Source organism: Caretta caretta, chromosome 18 (assembly GCF_965140235.1).
Source record: "Caretta caretta isolate rCarCar2 chromosome 18, rCarCar1.hap1, whole genome shotgun sequence".
Classification (NCBI taxonomy): Eukaryota; Metazoa; Chordata; order Testudines; family Cheloniidae; genus Caretta; species Caretta caretta.
Genome location: NC_134223.1, coordinates 1543740 through 1568725, shown reverse-complemented (window position 1 = coordinate 1568725; position 24986 = coordinate 1543740). Strand labels below are relative to the sequence as shown.

Below are 24986 nucleotides of genomic sequence, written 5' to 3'. Positions count from 1 at the left end.
CAGGGGTCGTACAGGGAGACCAGCCCTTCCATGGAGCTCTGCGTCCCCAGACCAAAGGAGCAGCAGCAGGACCCCAGAAGCAACCCTTGCTCTCGCTGTCCGGGGACTGCACTGGGTGCTGACTCCACACACCAAGTTCTACACACTTTGGCCTCTTGTCATGGACTAGAGCAGCAGCAGTGGGAGCAGGGATGCAGGATGGGCTAGTGGTTTGAGCAGGGACGTTGGACCTTTCTGGTAGGGGGTAGTCAGCGTGTGCCATGGACAGAGTCCGGTGGGGCAGGGACGGGCGGTCAGCGTGTGCCATGGACAGAGTCCGGTGGGGGCAGGGACGGGCGGTCAGCGTGTGCCGTGGACAGAGTCCGGTGGGGGCAGGGACGGGCGGTCAGCCTGTGCCGTGGACAGAGTCCGGTGGGGGCAGGGACGGGCGGTCAGCGTGTGCCATGGACAGAGTCCGGTGGGGCAGGGACGGGCGGTCAGCGTGTGCCATGGACAGAGTCCGGTGGGGGCAGGGACGGGCGGTCAGCGTGTGCCGTGGACAGAGTCCGGTGGGGGCAGGGACGGGCGGTCAGCGTGTGCCGTGGACAGAGTCCGGTGGGGGCAGGGACGGGCGGTCAGCGTGTGCCGTGGACAGAGTCCGGTGGGGGCAGGGACGGGCGGTCAGCGTGTGCCGTGGACAGCATGCGGTGAGGCTCAGGGGTGGGCTGAGTGGTGGAAGGATTGCAGGGTGGGACGCAGTGTCCCCCATTCCCTTGTGCTGCGAAGGGTGGAGAGGTGCCGTGGGGAAGGGTGGGGTGGGAGATGGGTTACGTCACACTTGCCAGGCTGGCCCTGCTGTGACCCAGCCAGGGCTCTCCCCGAACCCCCCGCAGCTCTAACCCGCTGGCTGTTTGCAGGTTCCAGCGTGCTGCAGGTACAGGTGAGCCCGGAGAGGACAGAGGTGCAGGAGGGCAGCACAGTGAGACTGTACTGCAGGGCTGCTGGCTCCCCCACTGCCACCATCACCTGGGAGAAGCAAGGGGGCAGCCTCCCACCCCAGGTAACATGCCCAGGCCTACAGACCTTCTGGGGATGGGGCAGGGGTGTGGGACGGGCTGTGTTGGGGGTGTATGCTGGGGGCATAGCCATTCTGGGGGGGAAGGGGTACAGGGAGCCAGTGATTGCACTGTGGGGCCCTGCGATATGGGAGTGCCAGGGTTCGAAATGCTCAGAGGTGGGCCATGGGGACCGAGCAGATTGGGAGTGCTGTGGTTTGGGGGTACCACAGGTTAGGGGTGCTGTGGGTTGGGGGTGTTTCATGTAGCAGATTGGGGGTGGGTGCCGTTGGTCGAGGTGTGGGGCCTGGCAGGTTTTGGGTGGTGCCGGGGGTTTGGACCTGGGGCCCAGCAGGCAGGGGATGAGTGCCACTGGTTGGGGCGTGGGGCCCCACAGATAGGGGGTGGTGCCATGCGTTGGGGTGTTGGGCCCAGCATGTTGGGGGTGGGTGAAATTGGTTGGGGCGTGGGGCCCAGCATGTTGGGGGTGGGTGCTGTGGGTTGGGGCGTTGGGCCGGCAGGTTGGGGGTGGGTGCTGTGGGTTGGGGCGTTGGGCCGGCAGGTTGGGGATGGGTGCTGTAGGTTGGGGATGGGTGCCGTTGGTCGATGTGCGGGGCCCAGCAGGTTTCAGGTGGTGCCGTGGGTTGGGATGTGGGGCCCAGCAGGCTGGGGATGAGTGCCATTGGTTGGGGATCGGGGCCCCGCAGATTGGAGATGGTGCCTCGGATTGGGGTGTTGGGTCCAGCAGGTTGGGGATGGGTGAAATTGGTCGGGGCATGGGGCTGGCAGGTTGGCGATGGGTGCCGTGGTGATGGGGCGATGGGATACCATTGATTGGGGCATGGGGCCCGGCAGGTTGGGGGTGGTGCCGTGAGTTGGGGCGTGGGGCCCGGCAGGTTGGGGGTGGTGCCGTGGGTTGAGGCGTGGGGCCCGGCAGGTTGGGGGTGGTGCCGTGGATTGGGGCATGGGGCCCGGCATGTTGGGGGTGGTGCCGTGGGTTGGGGCGTGGGGCCCAGCAGGTTGGGGGTGGTGCCGTGGGGCCCGGCAGGTTGGAGGTGCTGCCAAGGGTTGGGGCGTGGGGCCCGGCAGGTTGGGGGTGGTGCCGTGGGTTGGGGTGTGGGGCCCTGCAGGTTGGGGGTGGTGCCCGGCAGGTTGGGGGTGGTGCCGGGGGTTGGGGCGTGGGGCCCGGCAGGTTGGGGGTGGTGCCGGGGGTTGGGGCGTGGGGCCCGGCAGGTTGGGGGTGGTGCCGTGGGGCCCGGCAGGTTGGAGGTGCTGCCAAGGGTTGGGGCGTGGGGCCCGGCAGGTTGGGGGTGGTGCCGGGGGTTGGGGCGTGGGGCCCGGCAGGTTGGGGGTGGTGCCGTGGGTTGGGGCGTGGGGCCCGGCAGGTTGGGGGCTGCGGTGGATCTAGCCAGTGACGTTGGTGCGGAAGCTCTACGCCCCAGCAAGGCCAGATGCAGGCAGTCCATTGGTTCTCCCAGTCCCTGAGTAGGGACCTCGATGGGCAGGGGCCTCCCCCACTTGGTCAGGGCCAGAGCCCAGTGCAGCCCCTGAGGTGTGCACCCCATGTCATAGGGGCAGGAGCGCAGGCAGCAGGGACTGGCCCCATGGGCAGGGGCTCAGGCTGTGTCTCAGCATCTTTGGGCTGAGCCAGGCCGGTCTGGCTCCTTGGCCGGGACCTAGGGCCCCAGGGGTCTCAGGGCTTTGTTGCTGGTGCCAGCTCCCAGCCCTGTTCCCATGAGGGAGCCGCTTCCCACCGGACAGGCCGGTCGCAGGACGGGCCTTGCAGACTCTCACGCATGGCCACGGTCACGCACGCGGGCACCCCCCCACCGGCTGCTGTCGCTCTGTCACTCTGCCACCCTCTCTCTGCCAGACTCTCTCTGCCTACGGTTTCCTTCACTTCCAAGGCACCAGCCTGGAGGAGATACAGCAGCGGGTCCAGGAGCTCTGGCAGGTAGCTCGCTTGCTCTTGTGCTTGGCATGGCTGGCTGGGCTGGGCACTGGCTTCCTGCTTTCCTCTGCCAGCTCTGCCTGATGGCTGTTCCTCCCTCAGTGGCTCAGGGCGCTAGGGATCACAGCACGTCAGCAGCCCAGGCCCCGGGAGCCACTCGGTTAGCTCCAGCAGAGTGCCCTGGCCACGAGTTCACGGGCGCCACTGCTTCCTGAGGAGGGGGCTGATTTGGTACCATCCAGCCCAGGCTGGCAGGAGATCCTTGCTGTGCAGTGGGCTAGCCCAGGAGAGCCCGCTGACATCACCAGAGGCCCGGGCCCCAGCACAAGCAGGATGCAGCTCACCATGCCCAGGTTCCCCCACCCCCCGGCCCCTCTGAAGGGAGCCACACTGGGTCCCCCTGTGATAGGATCATAGGGTTGCCTGCTTTCTAATTGCACAAAACTGAACACCCTTGCCCCGCCCCCTGCCCTGATGCCCCTCCCCTTCTATGAGGCCCCGCCCCCTGCTCACTCCTTCCCCCAACCCTCACTTTCACTGGGCTGGGGAGGGGGTTGGGCTGCGGGAGGGAGTGAGGGCTCCAGCGGGGGTGCAGGCTCTGAGCTGGGGCTGGGGATGAGGGGTTTGGGGTGCAGGAGGGGGTGTGGGCTCTGGGAGGGAGTTAGAGTGTGGGAGGGGGTTCCGACCTGGGGCAGGGGGTTGGGGTGCAGGAGGGGGTTCGGGGTGTGGGCTCCGGCCAGGCGGCGCTTAACTTAGGCGACTCTTGGAAACATGAAACCGAACACCCTAGCCCTGCTCCTTCCCCCAAGGCCCTGCTCCCTGCCCCGCCCCTTCCCCGAGGCCCCACCCCCTGCTCACTACATTCCCCCTCCCTCGGTGGCTCGTTTTCCCTCACTTTCACTGGGCTCGGGCAGGGGGTTGGGGTGTGGGAGGGGAGAGGGCTCCGGCTGGGGGTGTGGGATCTGAGGTGGGGCCGGGGATGAGGGGTTTGGGGTTCAGGAGGGGGCTCAGGTCTGGGGCAGGGGGTTGGGGTACAGGAGGGGGTGCGGGCTCCGACTGGAGGTGCAGGCTCTGAGGTGGAGCCAGGGATGAAGGGTTTGTGGTGCAGGAAGGGGTGTGGGATGTGGGCTCTGGGAGGGAGTTAGAGTGTGGGAGGGGGTTCAGACCTGAGGAAGGGGGTTGGGGTGCAGGAGGGGGTTTGGGGTGCGGCGCTTACCTCAGGCGGCTCCTGGAAGCCGCCGGCATGTCCAGCTTCTAGGTGGAGAGGCGGCAAGGGGGCTTCATGTGCTGCCCGCAGCTGCAGGGGGCACCCCGACAGCTCCCATTGGCAGTGGTTCCTGGTCAATGGGAACTGTGGAGCTGGCGCTCAGGGCGGGGGCAGCACGCAGAGCCCCCTGGCTGCTCCTGTGCCTAGGAGCCGGATATGCTGGCTGCTTAGGGGAGCTGCGTGGAGCCAGGGCAGGCAGGGAGCCTGCCTTAGCCCCACTGCACCACGGACTGGACTTTTAGAGGCCCAGTCACTGGTGCTGACTGGAGCCTCCTGGGTCCCTTTTCGACTGTGCATTCTGGTCGAAAACTGGATGCCTGGCAACCCTACGGGATCACTGGGGTACAACCTGGAACTTGGATACCGCTGTGCCCCCTTAACTCTCCAGCCTGGGTTGTCGCTCACAATGCTTTGCTAGTGACAAGCAGCAAACCCCTCTGGGCACTGTTATCACTCAGCCATCAGCATGTGGAGTCCCACACCCAGGTAGATTGCATGAATGCTCCCTGAGCCACTCATGGGTCACACAGAGAAAGCCACCAGCCAATTCCCTCCAGCTCTCCAGCCTTGCACCCCAGAACTGTACCTGACCTGTGTATGTTTAATACCCAGTCCACCCCTCCTTCAATGTGGAGAGGACACACACTAGCCTTTGTAAACTGAGCTGAGATTTCCCAAGCACTTGAAGCAAAACACACCGTTTTAGGTAAAATATAAAACAGATTTATTAACTACAGAAAGATAGATTTTAAGTGATTACAAGTGGTAGGCACAAAAGGTCAGAGCTAGTTACAAAAGAAAATAAAAGGTAAGCACTCAGTCTATATCTGAAACCTTATTACACTCGGCAATATTTGGATCAAGCAGTTTTGTCACCACACTGGATGATACAATTCTTAATACACAGGCTTCTCCCTTGAGCCTGGGACCAATCTCCTCAGTTGAAGTCTTTGTCTTCCCAGCATTCTTGTTGCTTCCAGTGTAGGTGTGGGAGGAGAAAGGTGAAAGAATGATGCCACTGTCCCCTATTTTATATCCTCAGTTCATGTGCCTGGAAAACACTAGCCCAGACATGTCCTGGCGGGCTTTGCTGTGTCACAGAGTTGAGCAGTCCCCCACTGTGTGATGCTTGTGCAGCCCTCTTACAAGTATTGTAAATTCCTTGTTTATAATTCCCCTGCTGATTAATGGTCACATAACACTCCCCAGGGAGTGGGTCACCACCTAGCAGTAGAGAGTCTCAGACTTACACCATATTTCAGTAACAACATACAGCAAAATCTCATAACTTCATACACATTAACGATATACAGGTTTGGACAGAACAGTGGATTTCAGCAGATTATGAGCTTTCATATGATATTTTACATGGCATGTGTGATGGGTTTGGGCCTTTTGGGGTGTCACCTTATGTGCTGGGATGCCGCTGGGTCCCCTTTACCTGGCCTGGCTGGGGTAGGCCCACAAGCCTGTTTCAGCCAAGCACAGAGGCAGGGCCACGCCCAACTGCACATAGAGACAGAGATCCGCTCTGGGAAGATTCAGCCTTCGGGGCTCGCCCCCAGCACTCTAGTGCCCATTCCGTTTAAGGGGTACAAACCCAAAGGTTTTATGAAATTCGCCCCCTCCCTCACCATGGAAGGAGATATGCACAACTTCTTGCCGCCCCCCCCCCCCCCCGCAGTTAGAAATTACATAAACTGGGTTATATTATAAACAAGAAATAAGTTTATTAACTACAAAAGGTGAATTTTAAATGAATATAAGAGGTAACTGACAGAACAAAGCAGATTACTGAGCAAATAAACCAAAGTACACAAGCTAAGCTCAGTATACTTAAGAAACAGGTTACACAATGTAATTTCTTACCCTAAATGTTATTTTAGGCAGATTGCAAAGTTTCTGTAGTTCAGAGTTCCAGTTATATTTCTTTTCAGACTGGATCCCTGTCTCAGTCTGGACTCCCATCCGCCTTCCCTTCAGGTGGCTTTAAAGCAGTCTTTCTTCTTGGGCAGACAGGTCATGGAGAGGAGGGGTCCCGTTTGCCTTCCTCCCCATTCTTAAATAGGATTTACATAAGGCGGGAATCCTTCGTTTCCCAAACTTGATCCCCCTTCCCTTCCAGGGGAAAGTTACCAGAAGTCCCAGGTAATGTTTAGTATCAGGTGAGAAGACCTTCTGACTCTGTAATATCACAGCGTCCATGAGTCAGTGGCAGTACGGAGATTCCGCAGGAAGGCCAAGATTTCACAATCCGTTGTCCTCACTGATGGGCCATCCGCCCTGTCTGGCTTTTCCATTGTTGTACCTGAAGTGTTAGCAGTGGGCATCACCCAAAGTAGCATAGTTGAAATACAGATACATAGTCAATATTCCTAACTTCAGATACAGAACTGATACAGGCATACAAATTGGATAATCACATCCAGTAAATCATACCCTTTCCAATGATATCTCACATGAGCCATCTTGCTTAAAGTATGTCTCAGTTATATAATATTCATATCATAAGCATATTTTCCTAAAGAATATGGAGTCAAACGTCACAGCATGCTTGTGGGAAATAGATCATAATTATTTGACATGTGAATATGGGGGTTCCAGGGTGCTACTTTGAGGGACAGAGAGCCACCCCCCACAGGCCCTGTACCACCCAGACAAACCGCCAGTAACCAAGATGGCCACCCAGCAGCCCCTTTCCTGCTAAATTGCTGTGCTGTCTTCTGGGCACTGATTAATGGTCTTGTCAGTGGGCCCTGCTGTGACCCCGCACAATGGGGATGGGGTCCCAGGTGCCCTCCCCTCTCCCTGCACACCTGGAGCATGTGCCTGGTGTGTGCCCCCGGGACCCCAGCCCTGACTGCTCCCTTGCTGTGTTTGCAGTCCCGCTCGGAGCGCACCGACATCGCCACTCTGGTGATCCCCTCCATCACGGCTGCTGACAGCGGGGTCTACCTGTGCATCGGGACCAGCCCAGCCGGTGTCGGCAGCGCCAGGATCGAGGTGGTGGTGCTACGAGGTAGGGGCCCAGGGATGGGCTTTCACTGCTAACCACTAGGGATGTGCCGGCCGACTGGGCCACTTGCAGGGCTGCCCTGGCACATGCTGTGCAGCGCAGCATTGGGCATCAACCACATGCCATCCAGCTGGAGGGTGTGTAGCTCCCCAGGGCAGGGCCCAGGAGGGGGCAAGGCCCTTGCCTTTCAGCTCCAGCAGCTTCTCTCCAGCTGTTGGTGCTTCCAGGACTTCAACAAGAGGCTCCCACAGAAAATCTGCTCCCTTAGCCTGGGCTAAGAGGAGGGGGAAGCATCTTGGGGGGTCTGCCCCCATGAAAGGGCTCTGCACTGATCCTGCAAACCAGCCTGTGTTCAGCGTATGGAGAGCGGACCCCAGGCACGCAGCCCTGCCTCCCTCTAGTGGCCAGGCCAGTGAAGAGCTTCCCAAGTGCTCTGTTCCCTGCCCCAAGCTGCTGGAGCTGGGCTGTTAGCTCAAGCAGTTGACTGTCCTGTTGCGATATCCCAAGACTCCGGTTCAGTCCCTGCGGGGACCCATTCGGGGCGTTGTCACAGTAGCCCAGCTTGGCTGTGGACCCCTGCTGTGGGGTGGCTGCTGGGGTATTAACTGTTGGCACTGGCGGAGCCCGGAGTCACTCTGGGGCTGCTAAGTACAGAATGCCCCTGGTAGGGTAAGAAGTGACACTGGCAAGAATTCGGAGCTGCCTTGTGTAGTTGTGCTGGGCCTGATCGGTCACGTGGTGTCACCCCTCTGCTCCCGATTGGTGGAACTGAGGCTGCGTGACTCGTCTCTGAGGGCGAATGCTTGAAGGAACATAGCTCAGTCTCCCCCTGTGAGCGGCTGGGGGGGCGTTTGAGCTCATGCTAGTAAAACCCCATGGCACAGATGCTTGTGCAAAAGGGGCATGGGTACAAACAGCCCTGAGGCCCACAAGGAGCTGGCAGCATGCCAGTGGAAGGGTCGCTGGCACCTGACCGAGCACTGATCACAGACAGTGGCTCCCAGCTCAGGCTGCCATGATCCTGCCTCTTCTGCGGGGAGGTTCTTGGTGCTGCCACCAGGCACTGTCACTTGAAGTAAGTGACCAACTGGGAGATCAGCCGGAAAAGGCCAAGCATCTCCAGCTTTTGGCCTGCGAGAGCCCATCACAGCCAGCCCCCTCCGGGGGGCTGCAAGAAAATGAGCCATTGCTAATGCATTTTGACTGCCGGGCCCCCACCTTTCTGCTCTGTGGCTGTGCAACACCTGGCACGCAGGGGCCTGTCCTTGACAGGGCACCTGCAGATAACGCGAACGATGAATAATTCCATGCTAGGCTGCAGTAGCTAGGCATGAGGACGTGTGGGCTGCATTGTGGGCCCTGGTAGACGAGCTGCTGGGCTTTAAATGAACTCTTAGCCATTGATCCATGCTAAGCTGATTAACCCAGGGATTCTCCACCCTGTCCTGGCTCTTCCAGCCTTGGGCGTGGCGCCCCCCATCCGGATCGAGGCCTCGTCATCTTCCATCACCGAGGGACAGACCCTGGATCTGAACTGCCTCGTCGCGGGCCAGGCACCAGCCACGGTCACGTGGTACAAGCGGGGGGGCTCCCTGCCAGCCAGACACCAGGTACAGCTGTAGGAAATCAGTGTGACTCCATGGACAGCTGCGAACCTGCACCAGTTCATCCCCGCTGGGGATGTGGCCTGTGGCACTGCAGAGCCCCTGTGTGGACTCCCTCGGGTCCTGGCACAGATGTTCATGGATCCCAAGGAGGCTTTTCCTTATCCCAGGGCAGGCGGGCAGCTGTGTCATTCTCTGAGAACACGGAGATGGGAGGATGCAGAAATGAGAGGCCAGTCATTCTCAGGCTGAGGCCCAGCGAGTTCCTGGGATTTTCAAGGGGGCTGGGCAGGGGACACAGTGGGGCTGAGGGTTAAGCTCAGGTCTGTTTTCTTCTCTTCCCCCTTGAATTCCCTCTCTCCCACCCATCTCCCTGCCAGGTCTCTGGCTCCCACCTGCGCATCTCTCAGGTCTCGGCGGCCGACTCGGGTGAGTACGTCTGCCGCGTGAGCATCGGTGCCAGCCACCATGAGGCCTCCATCCCAGTTACTGTCCAGCACAGCGCCGGCTTCCCACATGGTAAGGCTGAGCTGTGTGTGCTGGCTGGCTTGGGGGCAGGAGTTCCCTGCTCTTGTTGCCCTGGTACCAGGGGTCCCTGTGAGCGATGCTCTGGCATCCACTGGGTGAGGAATGGCTCTGACCCGCTGTGGCCCCAGATGATGTGCTTTCCAGACCCTGCCTTGCCCCTTCAGATGCTGCCCTCCGCACCCTGCCCGCTGCACATGGCAGGTTTCGGGGCCACCATTCCCCTTCCACAGGTCAGTGGAGGAGCCTGTGCAGACGGGTGCAGGCTGCAGGGAGTGTGCCACAGGGATCTGCTCTCACAGACAGTTGCCCTTGGTGCTTTCCCCAGGGGAACCAGCCTCGCAGTGGCATGACCAGGCAGCACAGCGGTTGCTGTTGGGGGGGGGTGGGAAGTTTCTGGAAGTTTCTGCTGATCTCTGGGGGCAGGAGACCTCCCCCCAGTGGATCTGCACTGGAGGGTGAAGGCCGGGCCATGGGCTGCCCTCTTTCCCCTTGGTGTTGCCCTGAGGTCCGTGCAGCTGCCTTGCCAGTCCTAGGAGAGCTGCGCTCTGACCCTGTGGGGCTGCGGGCCGGGCAGGTCATTTCCATTGCTTTACAAATCACTTGAGGGTTCTTACCCCTCCCCCAGCCAGCGCTGCTCCAGTCTGCCTTTTGGTGATGCTCTGCTCTTGGCTCTACCCCTCCCTCTCTGCTCTTCCAGCCCCCCCCATCCGGATCGAGTCCTCCTCCTCTGCCGTCACTGAGGGACAGTCCTTGGACTTGAACTGCCTCGTCACGGGCCAGTCGCCAGCCACAGTCATGTGGTACAAGCGGGGGGGCTCCCTGCCGGACAGCCACCAGGTAGTGGGCCATGTGGGAACACAGTGGGCTGGCTCTGGTGCTTTGGCCTGTGCCAGTTCTGGTGTGGAGCTGGGCTGAAATGCCCAGGCCTCAGCAATAGCTGCTTGGGAATTCCTTGGGGAACCAGTAACTCCACAGCGCTGCCTCCCAGTAGTGTAGCACCACTGTCCAGCTTACCCACAATACCTTACTCCTCCTCATGCTTCTGGGAGAGTCTCTCCAGAGCCCTGCCCCAAGAGGTGTGGCACCATGGAGGGGGAGGTTACCGTTGTGATGGGTTCACCCTGGGGTGCCACCTCAAACTGGGGTACCATTGAGCCCCCTGACCCACCAGCCTGGGCTCCCTTCATACTGCACTGCTGTGACAAGCTGCCCAGCCCAATACAGGTAGGGATACACCTAGCTGCAGTTACATGCAGAAGCTGTGACCAGCCCTGCATGGGAAGGGTCCAACTAGGGAACTTCCCAGCTACTCAGACACGCCCCCTCTGGAGTGTAAACCCTCTGGAGTGTAAACCCCAAATTATACTGTCTTGTGCTGCACAGGGAACTGTACAGCGTAAGCTCATGAAATTTACCCCCTCCCGCAATGTGGAGAGGAATATACAATAGTTTTCTGCGCCGAGTTATGAATCCCACACACTGGTTTTAAACAAAGCAAAAACAAGTTTATTAACTACAAAAAGTTAGATTTTAAGTGATTATAAGGGATAGCAAACAGATCAAAGCAGTTTACCTAGCAAATAAACAAAAACCGCAAACTAAGCTTAATATAGTAACAAGTTTGGATATGAATAGAGGATTCTTATCCTAAATGATGATACAAGCAGTCTGCAGATTCCTAAGGGGCAAGCTGCACTAACTTACAGCTTGGAATCCCCAGGTGTTCCATTCACAGGCTAAAAATCCCTTTAGCCTAGGTCCAGCACTTCCCCCAGGTCAGTCTTTCTTCCTCAGGTGTTTCCAGGAGTCTCTTTGGGTGGGGAGTCTGTGAAGACCCACGATGATGTCACTCCCCTGCCTTATATAGCTTTTGCATGTGGTGGGAACCCTTTGTTTCAAAGCTTGGTTCCCATGCCAGTCAGTGAAAAAATACTGATGTCCCAAGATAGAGTCCAGCACCAGGTGACCTGGTTACATGTCCCTGTCGTGTCACAGCAGCCATTACTTGGAGGCTGTCTGCGGCCTCCTCAGGAAGGCTCCCCAGGTGGGAAATAAGCTTCTTCTAAGGCCTGTTGTTTTCTCTAATGGCCCTTCTCCACCCAGCTTTTCAAAATGAAAGCATCTTGTCTAGTGGGCGTTCCCCAGGTGTAAACACATTTGTAATACAGATACATAGTCAATATTCCTAACTTCAGATACAAAAATGATACATGCATACAAATAGGATAATCATATTCAGTAAATCATAACCTTTCCAAAGATATCTCACATGGCCTATTGTAACGATGCTGGCTTTGGTGGGACACAACTGGGAGTAGCAATTCAGGACAAATTGCTTAGAGCAGGGCAGTCACAGCCCCAGGTTGGTGGTTGTCCACCTCTAAGGCACACCAAACCAGCCAAACAGAGAGGACTTCGGTCTCACCCCACTGGCTAACCATCAGTCACACAAGCAATTCCCTTAGACACTCCAGTTTCCCAGGCTTCAGAGTAGCGGCCGTGTTAGTCTGTATCAACAGAAAGAACGAGGAGCACTTGTGGCACCTTAGAGACTAACCAATTTATTTGAGGATAAGCTTTCATGGGCTAAAGCCCACTTCATCAGATGCATGCAGTGGAAAATACAGTAGGAAGATAGATAGATAGATTAGATAAAGAACATGAAAAAATGGGGGTTGCCATACCAACTCTTAACGAGACCAATCGATTAAGGTGGGCTATTATCAGCAGGAGAAAAAAAAACTTTTGTAGTGATAATCAGGATGGCCCATTTCAAACAGTTGACAAGAAGGTGTGAGTAACAGTAGGGGGAAAATTAGCATGAGGAAATAGTTTTTAGTTAGTGTAATGACTCATCCACTCCCAGTCTTTATTCAAGCCTAATTTAATGTTGTCCAGTTTGCAAATTAATTCCAGTTCTGCTGTTTTTCGTTGAAGTCTGGTTTTGAAGTTTTTTTGTTGAATAATTGCGACTTTTAGGTCTGTAATCGAGTGACCAGAGAGATTGAAGTGTTCTCCAACTGGTTTTTGAATGTTGTAATTCTTGACGTCTAATTTGTGTCCATTTATTCTTTTGCGTAGAGACTGTCCAGTATGGCCAATGTACATGGCAGAGGGGCATTGCTGGCACATGATGGCATATGTCACAGAGGTGAACGAGCCTCTGACAGTGTGGCTGATGTGATTAGGCCCTATGATGGTGTCCCTTGAATAGATACGTGGACAGAGTTGGCAACGGGCTTTGTTGCAAGGATAGGTTCCTCGGTTAGTGTTTTTGTTGTGTGGTGTGTGGTTGCTGGTGAGTATTTGCTTCAGGTTGGGGGGCTGTCTGTAAGCAAGGACTGGCCTGTCTCCCAAGATCTGTGAGAGTGAAGGATCGTTCTTCAGGATAGGTTGTAGATCTTTGATAATGCACTGGAGAGGTTTTAGTTGTGGGCTGAAGGTGGCAGCTAGTGGTGTTAGGCTTGAGTAAAGATTGGGAGTGGACGAGTCATTACACTAACTAAAAACTATTTCCCTGTGCTAATTTTCCCCCTACTGTTACTCACACTTTCTTGTCAACTGTTTGAAATGGGCCTTCCTGCTTATCGCTACAAAAGTTTTTTTTCTCCTGCTGATAATAGTCCACCTTAATCGATTGGTCTCGTTAAGGGTTGGTATGGCAACCCTCATTTTTTCATGTTCTTTGTAATATATATATATATATTTCTCCTGTATTTTCCACTGCATGCATCTGATGAAGTGGGCTGTAGCCCATGAAAGCTTATGCTCAAATAAATATGTTAGTCTCTAAGGTGCCAAAAGTGCTCCTCGTTCTTCCAGTTTCGCAGTATCATCACCAGTGCCTCTCTTATTATGGGGACGAATGGTTATGAAAACCAATACCCAGTAAAAGAAAAAGGGTTCTCCTGATCCTAAAGGACCAAGCTCCAGACCCTGGTCAATATACAAATCAGATCTTACTCACAAATCACACTGTTGCCAATCCTTTAGAATCTAAATTCTAAAGGTTTATTAATAAAAGGAAAGAAATATAGATGAAAGCTAGAATTGATTAAATGGAATCAATTGCATACAGTAATGGCATAGTTCTTGATTCAGGCTTGTAGCAGTGATGAAATAAACTGCAGGTTCAAATCAAGTCTCTGGAATACATCCACAGCTGGGATGGGTCATCCAGTCCTTTGTTCAGAGCTTCAGTTTGTAGCAAGGTTCCTCCAAAAGTAAGAAGCAGGATTGAAGACAAAATGGAGGGGTCTCCAGGGCCTTTTATATTCTCTGCCCCGTGGAAGGACACCTCTTTGTTCTTACTGTGGAATTCACAGCTGCAAAATGGAGTTACATAGCCAAGCCACATGTCCATGCATGACTCAGTTCTTTACAGGCCTACGTCATTGTTTACATGTTAGTTCCCAGGAAAGCTCAGCTATAGATTGGCATCTCCCAAAGTCCATTGTCAGTTAAGGGATTCTTGATTGGGCACTTACTAAGAATAATCCTTTCTCAAGACGCTGACCAAATGCTTCAGTGAGGCTACTTAGAATCAAAACACATTGAGATACAAGTACGTAGCCACTATTCATAACTTCAACTATAAAAATGGTACACACATACAGACAGCACAATCATAACCAGCAAATCATAACCTTTTTATAGACACCTCACACGACAACCTCTGTACAATATTTGCTGTGAATATATAACAGTAGTTGCAACAATGATCTATACAGTCACAGTTTATGTCAATAACGTCACACCTATCTTGCATAAAATATATCATAATTATGCCATAATGATACCATAATAAGATCTCTATGAAGAATATGGGGTGCAGCGTCACACCTTCCCCCATAGATAACTGTCAGAGGGTTAGTCACTGACTAACATAAAGGCAGTATGCCTAATGCTCTCTTTAGATTTTGGTTGTACAACTCCCATGACTAACCGAACATTGTAGTGTCACCCAAAGGTGTTTTTGCAAAGTTCTATGTGTCTTTTCCCAGATTGCCTGAAAACATTCTTGTGTGTAGCATTGTTAACATAATGCAATATCAATATCTTTTAGCCACCAATGCCATGAGGCGGTGTGCCTCAGTTTCCCCTTCCGCACCGCAGTCTAGGTTTGTTATGCTTTCTCTGCTGTGCCAAGCTCTAAGCCTGTTTACAGGTATTAGCTGTGCCGTGGAAAAATCACCACGCGTTGTGTTTGGTTCAGAACAAGCCTGAAAGCCAGCTTTATTCAAGTATGCGCATACAGGGAGAGTCAGCCAGAGCTGCTCTGCCATAAACAGAAAATACAGAAGCTTATATTGCTGAAAACCACAATCTGTTAAACACACTTCCTTCAACAGCATTTTTCCTTATTTGGCATATAGTGCAAGCTTTAATGGTAGCTTTTCCTTATTTGGAATATAGCAAAACAAGCTTTACCTGTTATTGACTGGTGCTTCCTTTGTGGTTAATGGTCTTTTCTAGCTTCTAGTGGTTATGGTTACATTTTTAAGCTGAGCTGTTGCTATTTGCCTCTCAATTGCAATTTCCTCACCCTCTTCTTATGCTTTATACACACAGGCTTCAGAGTAGCAACCGTGTTAGTCTGTATCCGCAAAAAGAACAGGAGTACTTGTGGCACCTTAGAGACTAACAAATTTATTTGAGCATAAGCTTTCGTGAGCTACATGCATCCAATGAAGTGAGCTGTAGCTCACGAAAGCTTATGCTCAAATAAATCTGTTAGTCTCTAAAGTGCCACAAGTACTCCTGTTCTTTTTATACACACATTTAGCTTGACCAAAGTTTTAGGCCTATTAATTTAGGCCTACTAGATTTTTCCTCCACATTCCCCCCTTTGGTGCCTTTTTGACACCACTAATTGGGCCTAAACTTCCATAGCCAAGAGCCTGTTAATTTCCTCCTTTTTTAGTTTTTCCTGTTCTGCCCAAACTGTGTCATACATCTGATTTACAATCATTAGTGCCATCTGATTTCTTGAGCTGAGGTTGGCAGGTCTAGGGCTGGGTAGGCAATGATAAATACATTTCTTACAGCAACAATAACATAACCCTATGCTAAACAGCAGTAAAAGCAACAGAATGGTGATAATATGATGCGGTTGGGGTTGTTGTATAGCTTTAGTCACAAAACACAATACACTAGTCTGGGTACACAAAGTAGACATTCTACAGGCAGTATAAAAGGCATTTTTTTCTGCTTGATATATATTTTGGAACATGTGAATTTGTCCCTGTAATTCAGAAATTTTCTGAACCTCAGGTAGGATTGAAAGCAAATTTTGGAATTGGTCAGGTACTAAGGAAGTCCAGTTAAAGGGTATCTGGAACCTGAGGGCTAATTGTAGAGTTTTGTGTGCAGGCCAATAAATGATATGATTGCCTGCGGCTGTGGTGAGATTAAAATGTATGTCATTCAAGGTGGTGGTTTCAACATGCACACAGCTATTATTAGCTTGGAAACGTAGGCATCCTGTCAGGATAGTCCCATGTCCCATACCTTCCCAACAAATGTTATCATGAACAGTGACAGCCTCTCCTGGTTTTAGTTTACATACACACTGAAGTTGAGGGGGTTCTAATGGCCAGAGTGTCCATTGGCTTCCAATCCCTTGCCAAATGTCGGGCGTTACTCCAGGAGCACTGACTACTAATCAGTTGGGCAGACCTGGTAGTTTAAGTTCCCAAACGTCTCGGTGAATTATCCAATCCCACATGCATCCTTCCCATGGACCCAGCAGGATTTGGTAGGTGGGAGCCCATACCCTTCCAACCGGCCCATATGCTTGGAAGGAGCACTGTGAACGTCTGCATTTCCACTCAGAAAATCTCCAAGTATGTCTGCACGGCCACAGATCAGATGGAACTCCTGAAGTATTTGTAAGGGCAGTAGGCCACGCCTGATGTTCAAGATCCCTCTGAATGGCCGTAAGCTGGTCATTCAGAAAATCCTGAACCTCCGAACAAGCCAGATCCCACTGCAATGCCTTTCCAGCATTGACGATACCCAGTACCATGTCTGTTAACAGCTTTTGGGTCATTGAACTAAGGGCAGAGATAACGTGTAATTCACCAACACCAGCCTGAACCTGGGCTAGCTGTGTTCCAGTAATAAGGCCCGTGGCTTTTTCCAACTGTCCCAATTTTTCCTCGTGTTGCTGACCTTTATAGATATTCCAGATTGCAGCTATGCTATTTGCCCCATCCCATAGGTGTCCAGCCAAGTCCCTCTTCTTTCTAGCGGAAACCCAGGTCTGTTGCTGTGTGAACCAAATGGCAATTCCTTTTGAACAATTAGGATATATAGAGGTAATCTGAAAACTAGATAAGGGTAGTGTAAATTTTACAGTCCCTAGTGTAGCATTAATTACAGTCCATCGAAACTCCAACCCATCTGTTTTTGATGAAGTATTATACTACATTTGATGGCTGAACACCCTTATATACTTTTGAGAGGCCTCAGCATCAATATCATAGGATGGGGTGTACTGCAATATGGTGCAGTTTAAATTATTAGTTATTGGGATATTTTCAGTACAGGTCATTTTTTCAGCAGCGGAGCAAACTTTCTGGGTATTTGTTTGATTATTTACTAGTTGGGTGACCAAATAACAATAAGGGCCTCTTTTATTTATCATGCTACAAACTCCAGGAATAGCCATCATATCTTTCCCGCTATGGGCCCCATTAATTTCAATCTCTGACTTTTGGGGCTCAGTTGCAGTGATATCATATATTTCTATTTCCACCAACCAATTGGTTCTCCACTCAATCATTCGCTCATATGAACAGTCCTGAACCTTAAAAAATAGTTTTTCTGAGCAAAATTTCCATAAATCACTTAAATGTGAAGGTTTTGGCCATTGGGCTTCATTTGAATGTATGATATCATCTACATTTGGGTAGGTTGCGGGTGCAGTGGTGAGGTTAATGGAGGAAGGGATGGTGGGGGTGATGGTTGTGGTAGCAAGGCGTTTTTGATAGTCACTGTCTGGAAGCCAATTAGGGAGGGCAGTGCATGGTGAAGCCACTTGTCCAAAAACACCGGGCACAGCCTGTGAAATAAACCCCAATACCCAATCAATGCCACATTCCCAAGAATGGGACCCACAAGTTCCTCCCTGCCAATGTACAATGTTCTGTCTTCTGTACCATGGTAAATTCTTAATGTCTTTGGTAGTCAGGAATTCTTGTGCCTTGGCTTTAGCAGAACGGATGTTCCTCTTCTTTTGGAACATCCGTGGTTTAGCATCATATAAGGGAGAGGTGACTGGCACTTTATTTGGTCCTTCAGAGGGGTTATTTATTGACAAATTGCTGGTGGCTTTGTGCATCCAAAAGAACATAACAGTATCATCAAAGTTCAGCAATAGTAGCAAGAACATAGTTACGCATACAAACCAAATAGAAGGCATCAGTCATTTTCACACCATGGCGGTGTAAAAGAATTCTGACCGCGGGGTCGGTCATGACAGTTGGGTGCCAGCGGGTGCTAGGCTCTCCACTGGGCTTCTAAAGGCTTTATTCTGGCCTTTGATCTCTGGTGTCCCCTTTACCAGCAGGCCTGAAGCCTTAGCTAACTATAAGGGCGAATCACTGGAAGTGTCACTGTCTCTTCCTGAGATTGTACCTAGGTTCCCTTTTGGGGCCTGAAGCTGGGTTGCCATCACAACCACTCTGGTTGTTTTTTGGAACTGGATCTCGTGGTTGAAAATCCCCAGCGTCTGGGTCCAAGGGTGGCGTTATTTTCTTGCCGTGGGAGGCGTGGATCCAGCTAACGAGTCCCTTGCACTTGACTGCTGTATGGGTGGTCAGTAGGATCTCGTAGGGGCCCTTCCAGCGAGGTTCCAAAGAAGTCTTTCTTTGATATACCTTAATATAAACCCAATCTCCAGGCTGAAGGGGATGGCATGGTGTGTCAGCTGGTTCCACCAGGGCACTTTGGAACTGTGAATGGATAGACCTAATGCAATGAATTAGCGTCTGACAGTATGTCATAACAGTATCATCATTTAGTTGCAGGTCCAATTGGCAAGAGAGTGGGGGAGGGGAAGTCAGCATACGCATAGGTCTAGCCATAAGGATTTTATATGGGGATAGGCCATGTTTGCGTGTAGGTGTGTTCCTCATATATATGAGAGCAAGGGGTAAGGCATCAGGCCATTTAAGGTTGGTTTCAGCACAGATCTTAGAGACTTTGTTCTTTAGTTCCCCATTTTTGCGCTCAACCACCCCTTCACTCTGGGGGTGATGAGCACAATGCAAGTGTTGGGTGATGTTAAGAGCCTTGCAAATCTGTTGCATGATTTGTCCTGTAAAATGGGTACCTCAGACACTGTTAATAGAGAGAGGTAGACCAAACCGAGGAATAAAATCCCTTAACAATTTTTTTGCTATGGTGAGGGAATCGGCCTTGGCACAAGGGTAGGCCTCTATCCATCCAGAATACATGCAGACACAAACAAGAACATATTCATAAGAACAACATTTTGGCATATTGATAAAATTGATTTGGATATTTACAAAAGGTCCCCACGGGTTGGGTGCGCAGCGGGTTTTGTCCGAACTGGTCTGCCGCTATTGTGGGCTAGGCAGATCGGACAAGAATTGCAGTACTGCTGTGCCATAATGGAGAAATTTGGGGCATACCAATGATGCAGTACTAAAGCAATCATCCCCCCTTTAGTCACATGCGCCAATCCATGGGATGCACAAGTGAGATAGGGGAGCACAGCCTTGGGCGCCACCAAGCAGCCATCTGGGGAGCGCCACAAGGCATCTGGATGCAAAGTACATTCATTCTGCCTCCATCTGTCCTTCTCTGGTTCTGGGGACGAATCTTGCATAAAAGCTAAATCGTGGAGAGAGGCAGGCATGGAGGGGAACTGTGAACTGAAGAAAATAAAATCAAATGGAGCCAGAAACCCAGAAATGGCCGCCTGTCTGACAGTAGCATCTGCCAGTGCATTTCCTCTGGTAACATCATCCTAAGGTTTCTGGTGAGCAGTACATTTTACAATGGCAATAGCAGAAGAGAGTTGAAGGGCAGAGAGAAGAGCACCAACAAAGGGCCCATTACTGATCTTTGCCCCTCCCCCCCAAAGTGAGAAATCCTCGGTGTTTCCGTAGTTGCCCATAATCATGAACCACCCCGAAGGCATATCGAGAGTCTGTGTAGACGGTAACAGACTTGTTCTTGGCTAAAGTACAAGCAAGGGTAAGGGCGACAAGTTCTGCGACTTGGGCTGAATGTGCTCCCGGAAGGGAGCGAGCCTCCACAGGCTCGTATTGGGAACAAACAGCATAGCCGGCCATGAGCAGGCCCGCAGGATTTCTGAGGCAGGACCCATCTACATAGAATAGTAGATCAGGATTATGAAGCAGGGTATCCTTCAAATCAATTCTAGGAGTGGAGAGTTCTGCTGTCTCAGCTAAACAGTCATGAGGTTCCCCCTCAGCTGCCGTGGGAAGTAGGGAAGCGGGGTTAAGGACAGGGCAGCGAGTAAGAGTTACATTTGAGGCATTTAAAAGCAGCATTTCACACTTGGTTCATCTGGAGTTAGAGAGATGCTGGGTTTTGCTTTGTAGAAGCAGGGTGGTCACAGCATGTGGGACGGCAACACATAAGGGGGAACCCAAAACAAGAGTAGCAGAAGTCTCCACAAGGGAAGCGGCTGCCGCTACCACCCGAAGACAAGGAGGGAGTCCAGCTGCCATAGGGTCCAAAGGTGAGCTATAATATGCTACGGGGCATCGTTTGTCGTTTGAGTAAAGACCCCCAAGGCTATTTCCTCCTTCTAGTGGCAGTAGAGGGTGAAGAGCTTCTGGTAGTCAGGTAAGCCTAAGGCAGGAGACCTGGTAAGAGCCTCCTTAATCTTAGTAAATGCTTCCTCGGCTTTTGGGGTCCATGGAAGGGGTTCAGGAACCTTGTCAAGGGTTAATTCTTGCAGGGGCCTAACAATAGCTATATACCCAAGGATCCACTGTCGGCAATACCTGGCCATACCTAGGAAGCTGCGCATTTGTTTCTTAGTGGTTGGTTTAGGGACCTGGAGGATGGCTTGTATACACGCAGAGGACAAGTGTCTCTCTCCAGCTGAAATATCATGTCCCAAATAATGGACCTTGGGCAGACAGAGCTGCAGTTTAGATTTGGAGGCTTTTTGACCCTTCTTGGCTAAAGCTTGCAATAGCGTAAGGGAATCAGTTTTAGAGGCCTCTAAAGATGACGATGCCAATAGCAAGTCGTCTACGTACTGGACTAGAGTGGACCCCATTTTGAACTCGACGTCATCCAGATCCCTTTTGAGGATCTTGAGAACAAGGTGGGCGATTTGGTGTAACCTTGGGGTAACCTGGTCCAAGTGTATTGACATCCTTGGAAGGTGAAAGCAAACAGATATTGACTATTTCTGTGGACAGGGATAGAGAAGAAAGCCGAGCAGAGGTCAACAACCGTGAAATGAACAGCAGAGGGAGGAATACAGGAGAGAATAATAGCAAGGTTTGGGACAACGGGGTAGATAGGGAGAACAGCAGCATTGACTGCGGAGATCCTGGACAAAGCGCCACATCTGCTTGCCAGGTTTCCTTACAGGTAAAATGGGGGTGTTACATTTACTGACTATAGGAATAATAACTCCTTGTCAAATTAGGGAGGTAATCACTGGGTGGATTCCCTCTTCGGCCTTCCTTGAGAGATGGTATTGCTGAACTCTAGGAAGGGGTTTTGCCGGATCTAGGCGAATTTGAACCGGTCTGGCAGTCCTGATGCACTGGTTGGAGTGCTCGGCCCACAAACAGGGAGGAACCTTGGCCAGCAATTCCTGTTGCAACAAGGAAGGGCTGGGGTCGGTCTCCTCCTCTGGAAGAAGAAAAGGAGTACTTGTGGCACCTTAGAGACTAACCAATTTATTTGAGCATGAGCTTTCGTGAGCTACAGCCAATTGCAAGACTGCCAGGATCTCATTTTGACTGGGATCAGGGACATCCAAATACACCCCGTCTGGGGTGCAATAAATTGTACAATTTAATTTGCACAGCAAGTCTCTTCCCAAAAGGTTAACAGGTGAGCAGGGGCTGAGGAGGAAAGCGTGGTGCTCAGACAGAGGACCGATAGAGATAGTCAGAGGTGAGGAGATGGGATGGGGAATAGGAGTGTTCCTCACTCCTACTGCATTTACTATTTCTGAGGTTACTGGAAGGGAAGGGAAGTCGCCCGCGTGGAGGCAAGAGGTAGGGGTGTCATTAATTATACAGTTTACATATGGTCCTGTCTGGTTCAAAGGAACAAGCAAAGCGATGATGTCACCCGTCTCCTGGCTATCCTAATGGCTTTGAGGGCATAAGGGAACAGGGGAAGAATATTGCGATGAAAGGGCAGGGTCGATTGACCTGTCAGGGCGATTGGGACAATTGTTTTTCCAATGGCCGACCCGTCCACAATTGTAACAGGCGTCATTACTTTGCCTCTGAGCAGGGAGACAGTGGGGACCTCTGTTGGGTCTCCCTCCTATTCCCCTTAATGGGCGGTTGTTGTGGGGTTTTTGTATATTCTGGATCTGGAGGGTCATTCATTTAGTTTCAATGTCGTTCTTTTTCTTTTCTAACTGACGGTAGTAATGCTGGGCGACTGCCAGAATTTCATCTGGGTTTTTTCCTTCCCAATCCATGGTACCAATTTCTAATTGGTCCCCCAATCGTGGATTGAGTCCCCGGACAAAGGCGGCCACTATGGCTTGTTTAGCATCTTGCTCTGCATTATCTATGCCAGAATATCCCTCAAAAACCTGCTTAAGGCGCTTTTCTCCTTTATTTTGTCTACAAGCACTAATTTTAGTCCAATCTGCCTTTTTTGGGCAGTTTTTAAGAACTGCATCCAGCAGGTTGTTTCTGTCTGTGTTTAAGTTCCTATTATGGCCTTGGTCGTCGCTGGGCCAGTGGGCCTCTTGTAGGAGGCGATTTAATGTTTCCCTGAGCAGGACTCCTCTCAGGAGTTGGTTTAAATCTGCCCAGTTAGGGTTGTAACAGCTTATGACTGTTCTTAAATCTTCTTGAAATTTGACTGGATCTTCCCTTATTTTAGGAAATTTTTCAATCAAATTATACAAATCCGTGGGAGACCAAGGGGCATGTACAGTCACCAGGGTTGCCTGACCCGAATGATCAGCACCTGGGCCTGGGAGTTGGTGCAAAGGGAATGCTGTTTCATGATGGGGAGACAGGGGCTGAGGGCTGAGCATGAGGGGCCCCTGGGATCGTAACTTCTATTGTCTAGTATTCTTTGCCAATGGTCCAGATGAATTTTCCGGCAGTCCGTCTAATTGGTCACATAGATATCAGACCGAGTCTGCTAGGGTAGTGATTGGTCTTCCTGTGGGATCTGAGGGCGACTCAGGGGAAGGCGATGAAGTAGATGCTGACATTGGTGTTACTGCTTGGGGCAAGGGTCCCTGGATAATGGAGTCAGCCTCCTGATTGTAGAATGGTGGAGGTGTGTAGTCTGGTAGAGGCGGGCAGGGTCCACTGCCCTCTCTATTTGTTCCTCCCTGAGTGGACGGACCTGCACTCACCTGTCGAGGTAAAGTAGGGGCAGCCAGCTGTCTACATTCTAAGTATAGATCTATAAGATCTGTGGATGGGGCCAAGGGGTTTTTTTTTAAGAGGTCTTGAAGGGTAAAGGGGTATTTGCTGGCCAGCTGGGGTTTGGAGAAGAGTTAATTTCTCCTTTGCCTCTTTTAATTGCGTTTTAAGTTTCTCCTGGGAGTCCTTGAGACTCCTCATTTGAGATTCACAGCGCCGTTTTTCTGTTTCCCCATACCAATCGAAATATGCATCAAACTGACCTTTCCCTACTGCTTTGGCCTGAAGTGCGCCTCTGAGGTGCACAATCTTGTCAAGGTCGAAGCTTCCCTCTAAGGGAAACTGTAATTTTGGATCATCCCTGGTATACCGATTCCCTTTCTCTAAAAACTTGCAAGTGAAAGGACTATAATTTGTGTACATGTAGTATGCCAGTGTGCCTTTTGGCGGGATGGTGATCCTTTTTAACTCACCAGCCCCCATCTTTTGCTGGCAAGTGTGGGAATCCCTTTTTGGACCCCCTGGCTCCCAGAATCCCTACGGATCTTTCACTCGTCACACTCACACAGGGAAGGTTTTGTTTAGGGTCTCCATGACTGTCTTACAGCCTCCCTTCAGCAAAGAGCGTCGGCTGGTGCCACATACTCTGTCGCTTCAGGCGAGGTGATCAGACCAGTCAGTGGCTCATAACTAGAGGTAGGGGAGGAAAGAGGGTACGGCAACAAACCGTCCGAGGATGGAAGGGATGGGATCACACAATCCTAGACCCAGACAGGCCCCTCACCGGTCATGCCATGCAGAGGGAAACTGCCGAGGTCAGGGCATTTATCGTGATGCCCACTAGATGGAATCACAAGGGCTTGCTTTAGAGGCACCTCTGACTTCGCAGGGTGCTCTGGGTGTCTTCCTGTGACTCACACTCACACCGGTCTACCGACCTTCACTTTCACACTGGCACACGGACCCAGGTCTATCCACGACCTGCCCAGCCACACCCAGTGGCTCTTCCCGGGGAAACCAAACCTGGATGGGACTCTAACCCACCCAAGGGCATCAGGCGTGTCTGGCAGCAGAAGTCCGGATAGAGCGTGCAACTCACCCAAGCCCAGAGCCTACGGGCGGTCCTCCACCAGAAAACCAATATACAGATTTCAAAAGGTCTCTTACCTTTCTGATGGGCCCAGGGTCTGGTGGGAAACAGCTCACTGTCCTCCGGCTCTCGGGGGTCATTGTCTATCCAAGTCATGGCACCAAGAATTGCCGTGGAAAAATCACCACGGGTTCTGTTTGGTTCAGAACAAGCCTGAAAGCCAGCTTTATTCAAGCATGCGCATACAGGGAGAGTCAGCCAGAGCTGCTCTGCTATAAACAGAAAATACAGGAGCTTATATTGCTGAAAACCATAATCTGTTAAACACACTTCCTTCAACAGCATTTTTCCTTATTTGGCATATAGTGCAAGCTTTAATGGTAGCTTTTCCTTATTTGGAATATAGCAAAACAAGCGTTACCTGTTACTGACTGGTGCTTCCTTTGTGGTTAATGGTCTTCTCTAGCTTCTAGCGGTTATGGTTACATTTTTAAGCTGAGCTGTTGCTATTTGCCTCTCAATGGCAATTTCCTCACCCGCTTCTTATGCTTTATACATACAGTTAGCTTAACCAAAGTTTTAGGCCTATTAGTTTAGGCCTACTAGATTTTTCCTCCACAGATGAGAAGCAGTATTCTTATAAGACTTCCTTGATGCCACTCCTACCATGTTTAAAAATTTTCTGTAAAAATTATGTATGTTACACATTTTTAAAGGATTTACCATCAGTACCAAATTCTTTGTCATAACCAACAAACTGTATTATGAGACTTAACAGTACCAGAAAATTAATGACAGGGAGACGTTGCCAAGTATGTTTATCATACCATGCCTTCTGTTTAGACGGTCTGGTTTGTTGAATATTTATTGTGTTTTTCAATTTCTTCCTGAACCATACTATGTA

At 51.5% G+C, this 24986-nt stretch overlaps 1 protein-coding gene across 3 annotated transcripts in view; it reads left to right on the top strand.

Annotated features, from left to right (window-relative positions):
* The window catches only part of HSPG2 (heparan sulfate proteoglycan 2), a 203334-nt gene that overhangs the window by 125795 nt on the left and 52553 nt on the right, over nt 1–24986 (top strand). For all 3 annotated transcript variants that reach the window (XM_075121175.1, XM_075121177.1, XM_075121176.1), the window contains 5 exons: nt 897–1039; nt 7136–7271; nt 8727–8878; nt 9253–9391; nt 10098–10237. In XM_075121175.1, coding sequence (XP_074977276.1) covers nt 897–1039; nt 7136–7271; nt 8727–8878; nt 9253–9391; nt 10098–10237 — 710 coding nt within the window. The remainder of the gene's footprint in view (nt 1–896; nt 1040–7135; nt 7272–8726; nt 8879–9252; nt 9392–10097; nt 10238–24986) is intronic.